Source organism: Carassius gibelio, chromosome A15, assembly GCF_023724105.1.
Source record: "Carassius gibelio isolate Cgi1373 ecotype wild population from Czech Republic chromosome A15, carGib1.2-hapl.c, whole genome shotgun sequence".
Lineage (NCBI taxonomy): Eukaryota > Metazoa > Chordata > Actinopteri > Cypriniformes > Cyprinidae > Carassius > Carassius gibelio.
Window position 1 is genome coordinate 7,483,703 of NC_068385.1, and position 8,977 is coordinate 7,492,679.

Genomic DNA, 8,977 nt, shown 5'->3' on the forward strand with positions numbered 1-8,977 from the left:
TTAATTATGCGTGGCATCCTCAGGTGATGGAGATGAAGATGAAGAGGAGGGTCGAGAGGAGCGTCTCCCGTCCTGCTACGATTACATCATGCACTTCGTGACGGTGTTCTGGAAGGTTCTGTTCGCTTTCGTTCCGCCCACGGAGTACTGGAACGGCTGGGCCTGCTTCGTGGTGTCCATCACTGGAATCGGCCTCCTCACGGCCGTCATCGGAGACCTGGCGTCACACTTCGGCTGCACCGTGGGCCTCCGGGACACCGTCACCGCGGTGGTGTTCGTGGCCCTGGGCACCTCTATCCCAGGTGTGCTTGACATAATCACACTTCAGCCACACACTGTAAAATCTCTCAATGTCACTGCAGTAGATTCAGAAAAATGCTCAACACACACTTTTCACTTGATACAAATAACACATTTTAATTTTTTACAGTACATAAAATAAATAAAATAAAAGTGTGACTTTTTCTACATTCAGTCTTCAGTGTCACATGATCTTCAGAAATCATTCTAATAGGTTGATTTGCTGCTCAAGAAAGATGTGTTATTTTTATCAATGTTGAAAAAAATTGTGCTGATGCATATTTTTGTGGAAACTATGATTTTTTTTTTTTTTTTGATGAATAGAAATTTCAAATTATTTTAAACAAAAATAATTTTTAATATTATATAAATGTGTTCACTGTCACTTTTGATCAACTTAATTTATACTTTATGAATGAGATAATTTATTTCACAAAACCAGTTATAAGGGTAATTTTTTTTAAAACTGATATTCAAACATAATCTGTAATCTGGATGAATACGATTTCCATTGATGTAAGGTTTATTAGGATCAGACAATATTTAAATTTAAAAGGACAACTATTTGAAAATCTGGAATCTGAGGGTGCAAAAAATTCTAAATATTGAGAAAATCATCTTTGAAGTTGTCCAAATTAAGTTCTTTGCAATGCATATTACAAATCAAAAATTCATTTTTATGTATTTATGGTAGGAAATGTAAAAAATATCTTCACGGAGCATGATCTTTACTTAATATTCTAATGAATTTTGGCATAAAAGAAAACTTGATGATTTTGACCCACACAATGTATTTTTTTGGCTATTGCTAAAAATATACCCCAGCGACTTAAAACTTGTTTTGTGCTCCAGAGTCACATTTTTGACCTCAAACTTTTTAACAGTTGCATTAACAGGTTTATATTACAATTTAGTTAAATTTAGTAAATGACACATGCATCATGTACGCAAAGCTGCGAAAATTCACCTTAAAACTTATTTTGCATTATTGCATTATTATGAATGATTATATCAAATGTAAATATCTAATGCATTGTCTTTTCAAATATGTTTATTATTTTTTATATTATATAAAATCAGGTAAGATCTAGAATTCTCGGAAATGTTATTGGCTATTTGAAAATCTGAAATATTAGCCAGGTTATCGTTGTGACTGGTGTGTGTATTTTCTCATGCTCTCTGATGCTCTTCTTCAGACACATTCGCCAGTAAAGTGGCTGCTACTCAGGACCAGTACGCAGACGCCTCCATCGGAAACGTCACGGGCAGCAACGCGGTCAACGTGTTTCTGGGCATCGGTGTGGCCTGGTCCGTGGCAGCGGTGTACTGGGCCGTCCAGGGAAAGAGCTTTAACGTGGATCCCGGCTCGCTGGCCTTCTCCGTCACCCTCTTCACTATTTTTGCCTTCATCTGCATGGGGGTGCTGCTCTTCCGGCGCCGGCCGTCTATCGGCGGAGAGCTGGGCGGCGCTCGTGTCCCGCGTTTGCTCACTACACTCCTCTTTCTGGGTCTGTGGTTCCTCTACATCCTCTTCTCCAGCCTTGAGGCCTACTGCCATATCGAGGGCTTCTGAAAGGAGAAACAGGGAGCGAACAACACACACTTATATCTACAAATAAATCGAAAGGGGTTTTGAGGCTCTATAAGCCCACACACACACACACACACACTTACAAAACACATCGTTGAATGCACTAATGCAAATCATTCAACTTATACGAGACCTGGAGGAGAATCTGAGATGGATGATGTTGGAGAGAGAGTTTGTGAAAAAGTAAGCAAAGCGTGTTGCAAAAGTTGAGTAGAAGGTGGAAGCGACGCTGTAAAATAGTCAGACTTGTATCTTTTCGTTTCTCGAGCTCGAAGGCAGAACTGACGACTTTTGTTGTCACGTAACAGGTCTTTTCATGGTTTAGGGGCACAGTAAATCCGAGGAGAGATAAAAGGTGTGTTCAGAACAATAGTGATGGCATTTCAGAAGCTAATGAAAAGCAGTTGTGCATCATTCTGTACTAAAGCAGTCATTTATGATTGTCGCTCGATAGATTGTACAATATGAGCTCTCGAGTTAAAGCAAGACGGGCTGAAAGTTGTGTGTCACACTAGACTTCAAGCATGTGAAATCACTTTAGTCCCTGCAGTGGGATATGATGTCATTCTCTAGGGCTTCTCATTTTAATAAGTAATAAAATGTAATTAATAATACAGTCTAGTGTGACCGCACCTGACTTTGAAATCATAGCGTACGAACCTGTTTACTAATGTTGCCAATGTTTCACCTGCTTGATGTCTGTCGGAAGGAGCTAAATCAAAAACTTAAGTTAGTAGTAATGTGAAGGGAATGATAAATAACTAAATATTGGTTTTGCATAAATATTGTCCAGAAATCAACTGCAAAAACAATTTATAAGTGACACAATAAGCAGAAAAAGACTTTCAGTTGTGCAATGAAATGGCAAAAATATTTTGCTTTTTAATATTATTTTTGGTTAATAATTATATGAAATGTAAATATCCAACACAAGATATTCTTCTATTATATTATATTCAGAATCTTCAGACGAGTTGGCCAGTTTATCAGCTTTAGTGTTATGTAAGTTCACCACTGATGGCTATATCTTCTCCCTTTTTCAGACACATCAGACTCCGTTGTGCCCTACAATAACAAACAATAACAAAAAGATTCCAGGAATCTGTATTAGGCAGCAAAATAGTGTCTGAAGACTAGAATAGAGCAACAGTATCTCATAGATAGAATTAGAAAGTTGTCCATTAAAAACATGAGTCTCAATATTCTGCTAGATTATCTTTCATCTGATCAGGTCATTTTGACATGATATGTTTTAATCTTTGCTTAATTTTTTTAATTGGATGTTCATCTCATTGAATTTAGATACTTATTCTACACCTCAACATTCCCTGGAATTCACCAAACGAAGCTTCTTATGACATCACAATGACCAGGATGTTCTGAAACGGAACACTGGTCGTCGTAAAGATTCCAATCTTCGCTTGTTACATTCATTCTGCACTTTCTGCTGCCTAGAGACAATGGAGAGCCTCTTTTAAAGTGTCAATGTCAAAAATCCATGAGAAAACACTCGCCGTTATCTCCATACGCTCAAACGTCGAACCACTGGGATGTTCGAGAAACTCTTTTCCAATAGCAGTGTTCATAGTATGCTAAAAAAAAAAAAAAAAACTTGATGCTGAATTGGTACTGTCAAAGCAACTGTGACAGTTTCTCTTCTCTACACAGGTTTATTAGAAGAACAAATGATTTAGGTGTCAGCTTTACTTCGGTGCAAAATCTGAAGCATGTTCATGCTCATTCGATGCATCCAGCGACTTTACAAGTTCTCATAGCAAAGCACTAAAGTCAAAATGTCACTGTACAGTTTCTCTCAGCATTATGTGAGCTTGTCTGGGGCTTGTCTTGATTGAGCTGCGTATTGATTGGTTCTTTATAAACTCATTAGCTGACTAGTCCACTCATGTGGAGCTGAACGCTGATTGGTCCCTGACAGATTCACAATAAAATGTTGTTTACTCATAGAGAACTCAGGATTGTGTGTATATGTATGTTAAAGTGTTTTTATGTCGCCAGCTCGTCTGTCCAGTCCAAAGAAGTGTGGTGTGTGTACTGTTCTCTTGCTATACTTCAGAGCTGGACTTTTGTCTGTTGTCTAGTCAGTCGAAATGCATGATGCAGTGCGTATTGGCAGATCTATAACGGCATGCTTTGACTCTGAAGACATGCATGAATTTGAAGTTTACAATGTTTGTTACTAAAAGGAGACAACCGTGATGGCTGCCTATGTCAGATCTCTTTTTGTAATATTTTGGTGTGAGATCAGTACTTAAAGGAATAGTTCTCTCAAAAATGAAAGTTTGCTGAAAATGTACTTATTCTCTGGTTGTCCAAGATGTAGATGAGTTTGTTTCTTCATGAGAACAGATTTGGAGAAATGTAGCTCAGCAATGGATGCTCTGCAGTGAATGGGTGCCGTCAGAATGAGAATCCAAACAGCTAATAAAAACATCACAATAATCCACAGCAATCCAGTCCATCAATTAACATCTAAAAAAGTGAAAAGCTGTGTGTTTCTAAGTAGCAAACCTTCGTTAAGTAGTTTTATATCTTCAAACTATTGCTTTGGGGCTAAAATATGAGTCCCCTAGCTGTTTATAATTTAATAATTTAATCTCATCTCATCTGAATCAGGATAGAAATATGCATCTATCAAGCACCATTTACAAAACAGTTCTAAACAAATATGTTGGTGGATTTTGATGTGAGAGGACAACAAGGAAAAATGTTTTAGTGGATTATGGACATTGACTAGAACGAATGGTGTGAACTCAAAATACCAGAATTGTTTCTAACACGCAGTTTTTGGCTTCACAAGATGTTAATTGATGGACTGGAGTGCTGTGGATTACTTGTAGATTATTTTCATGTTTTTATCAGCTTTTTGGACTCTCAATCTGACGGCACCCATCCACTGCAGAGCATCCATTGACGAGCAAGTGATGCAAGGCTACATTTCTCCAAATCTGTTTCCATGAAGAAAGAATCTCATCTACATCTTGGATGGCCTGAGAGGAATTACATTTTCAGCTAATTTTCATTTTTCTATACATTAATTTACAAAATGTAATTTATTTAAATGCAGGATGTTGAATTCTTTTCAAGAATGTCTCCTGGTAAAAAAAAAAAAAAAAAAAGGTGGGGGGGGGGTGCATAATTTCCACATGCTTTGCCTCACATTTTTTTCACATTGAACGACTTTCACCTTTGTTAAAAGTTCACCAGAGAGAAAAATGCTCTGACTTAGATGTTGTGCAAATGATAAAGAATGAAATCTTGTTTTATACATGCTCAACTTAAACAGACAGTTAATCTCTAGGTACAAAATGCATCAGTTGAAAATTGGGAAACATTTTTATTTTCTTTAACAGAGATTTTGATAATTGATATCTGAAACCCTGAAGGATGGGGTCAAACACTAAATCCTAGATTAGCAGAATCGGTTTTGTGTCCAGTTATTGCCTTAAGAGACTTATTATTTAACATTTCATAGTTGTGTCTGTATTGTGTTAGTGTTAATGTCTTTGTTTTCTCTGAGTACAACAAACCAAATTTATTGAGACAAATTGTGCGATATGCGAACCTACCCTGAGCAACCAGCATTGCGGTTAACCCTTTAGTGATATTAGGTGCCTATCCTGGCCCCTTTGCTTGCTTCGAGGTTTTCTTTATTGCATGTGCTCTGTTTCTTCTTAACGCTACACACAGAAAGTGCAATAAAGCTGACAAATGACAAGAAGAGTCATAGAGATAGTTAATTGTTTAGGTTTATCATCACTGATCTTATGTTTTTGGTCTATTGTTGATCTGTAAAAATCACCCATTGCCCTGAATGTCAGAAGTTTACTCTTTTTACGACTCTGTTCATGCGGAAAGCTTTGTAAAACTTTTTGGAAAACGACTTTGTGACATTTTCGGTAGGTGATTTTTCTATTTCCAAGTGTACTCAAAATTGATAGGAATCTAGTTCGTTATAGATGTAATAGTTTTTGATAACTATGTCCAAGATGTTTAGATATTCTCAGTAGGTTTACTTGGGTTGCAAGTAATCACTGTATGTTGTCTGATAATTAAGATTCAATAAGCAGTGTTTATTAATGCAGCAAACTCATTTTTACATTGCATCCTCACACCTATCTATCTATCTATCTATCTATAATTAGTTTTTCTAATAAATTACAAGTAATGTCTCTGTAAAACAGTTTCTTGTACACTGGGCCAAAGGCTATTTCTATGTATTAATTTATTTACAAGGAATGTAACTGATGATAACAGAGTGAAATGCACTGTAGCTGTGACTGTCTCGTCTGTTGACTGTGTGAAGGGCATGTTCATTGGGTAAAAGGCCATCTTGGCTTTTTGCAAAACTCGTCTTCATGTGTTCTGGTGATGATGTTGCATTTCTGATGTCCACCAGCGGCTGGACGGTGTTCATTACTGTAAATGTGAAGTACATGTGCCTCTAATGTACAAAATGCATGAAGTACCTGTTTGTATGCATGAGCTGTTATCAGTGTCAAAGTTTACATTTATATCCCATCTTTCGTTTCTTATTTAGCAATTTTTATTTTACATGCAGGTATTTTTTCACCCAATTCAACAGAGATATTTTAGAAAGATTTTAGAATAGAATCGGAAGTGGGGAAGATAACCCATTGACAAACAGTTTGTTACATCTTAATTTCTGCCTAGAGAAATGTGAAAACATGTATTACTTTCCATGTAAAAAAAAAAAAATGTCTTGTTGTCCTCACAGTTTTGTATGTTGTCTGTGTCGACCCCAAACTGTTCTTGTTCTCTGCCATGTTTTTGTGCACTTTTATCTGTGTCTGTGATCATTCTCTTCTGCCTGTTAGATTATTATGGACAATGTCCAAAATGATGTGACATTAATTTATATATATATATATATATATATAATTATTTATTTATTTAATTTTTTTATGGAAGTATAAAAAGTCAAGATAAATTTAAAGGCGGAGGATAATTTTTTTGAAGAACATGGCATGAAGTGTACTGTGTCCCAAGAAGAAAAAATAATGTAGCTGTTAGAGCTCAAGCAGACCTTATTGAATATAGCTTATTTTAAACATTTCCTGTCCTTAAGTGTGTTTTTTTGTTAACACACATACACACACATGTATACACATACAGTACAGACCAAAGGATTGGAAACATTACTATTTTTAATGTTTTTGAAAGAAGTTTCTTCTGCTCATCAAGCCTTCATTTATTTGATCAAAAATACAGAAAAAAATTTAATATTGTGATATATTATTACAATTTAAAATAATTGTATTTAAATGTATTATACTTTAAATTATCATTTATTTCTGTGATGCAAAGCTGAATTTTTAGGATCATTATCACATGATCCTTTAGAAATCATTCTAATATGATGATTCATTATCAAAGTTGGAAACAGTTCTGCTGCTTAATATTTTTTCAGAACATGTGATACTTTTTTTAGGATACTTTGATGAATAAAAAGTTAAAAAAAGAAGCTATGTTTTTAAAATATAAATATTTTGTAATAACAATATACACTACTGATCAGTAATTTGGGATCAGCCATTTTTTTTCATTCTTTTTTTTATAAAATCAATACTTTTATTCAGCAAGGATGTGTTTAATTGATAAAAAGTGATAGTAAAGAAAATATATTATTAGAAATTTGTTTTTTTTTGGAATAAATGCAGTTCTTTTGAACCTTTTATTGATCAAATATATCAGACAGCAGAACTGTTTCCAACACTCATAATAAATCGGAATATTAGAATGATTTCTAAATGATCATGTGATCGACTGATGTTACATGTGACACTGAAGGCTGGAGGAATGATGCTGAAAATTCAGCTTTGCATCACAGGAATATATATATATATTTTTAAGTATATTCAAATAGAAAACTATTATTTTAAGTTGTAATAATATTTCACAATATTACTGTTTTTTCTGTATTTTTGATCAAATAAATGTAGGCTTGATGAGCAGAAGAAACTTATTTCAAAGACATTAAAAATAGTACTGTTTCCAAACTTTTGGTCTGTACTATATATATATATATATATATATATATATATATATATATATATATATATATATATATATATATATATATATATATATATATATATATGAAATATTATAAATAAATAAAGGATGCTGTAGATCCATAACTGTTCATTTGCACCAATCGTGCAAAAAGACAACAGAAAAAGTCAAATGTCCAGATCAGAAAATTCACTAAATCAATCAATCGTCATCTAGTGATCACAAAAAAAAAAGTTCAGAGAGCTTGTGAAATAAGTAAGTTGTTGTAGTTCAGTTATTACGCTATGATTATTTTCCTGAAGGTATGACAGTGAGCTTTCCTTATTCATTACAAAATCATAAAAATTGAGAGACTCACTGACTCTCACCATCAAAACTATTCTAGAAGTGTTTAATCTTAGAAATAGCACCCTGAATTGCTACACTGAAATGAATGCAACAGTTATTTCTTCTAGTTTAGCACATCTTAAATGCCCAGCTAAAAATAGACTATTATATTTTTTTCTTAAACCACTATTTTAGATTTTTGCAGTTTCACTATTCTCTTAAAACTCAAGTTAAAACTCAACATTTGTTTTGTATACTTTATTAACGTTAATATCCTTAGTTCAAAGAGTGAAAACAAATGATGCTGTGTGTGATTTGGGTACATTTTTTGTAATGTAATCTCCTTTTGGAACAAAGGTCTCTAATTGAATTTGTCTCTAATCCGTCACCTTATTCTCAAATTAAGAGGTAAGATTGCAGAGTTAGCACACTTGATCGTGTTTTTGTACTTTCAGACCTTAACCCCACATAGAAACCAACTGGCAACATTAAGAGGGAGCAAACGTTTCATGCACAACTAAAACACACAACTTTAAATCTTATGGCCAGCTTTTATAACAAGAAAAACTCACAGTTTTATACATTTAAAAAAAAAAAATGTGTGTGTGTGTGTGTGTGTGTGTGTGTGTGTGATGGCACAATGGCATCACAAGCGTGCACAAAGCGCGCCACTAAAAACCGACCGGGAGTGACCTCCTCGAGCCA

At 34.7% G+C, this 8,977-nt stretch overlaps 1 protein-coding gene across 3 annotated transcripts in view; it reads left to right on the forward strand.

Annotated features, from left to right (window-relative positions):
* Nucleotides 1-6,985, forward strand: part of LOC128029520 (sodium/calcium exchanger 2-like) — an 82,394-nt gene extending 75,409 nt beyond the window's left edge. For all 3 annotated transcript variants that reach the window (XM_052617340.1, XM_052617343.1, XM_052617342.1), the window contains 2 exons: nt 24-302; nt 1,497-6,985. In XM_052617340.1, coding sequence (XP_052473300.1) covers nt 24-302; nt 1,497-1,873 — 656 coding nt within the window. In that variant the 3' untranslated portion in view covers nt 1,874-6,985. The remainder of the gene's footprint in view (nt 1-23; nt 303-1,496) is intronic.
* The last annotated feature ends 1,992 nt before the right edge of the window (nt 6,986-8,977 follow it).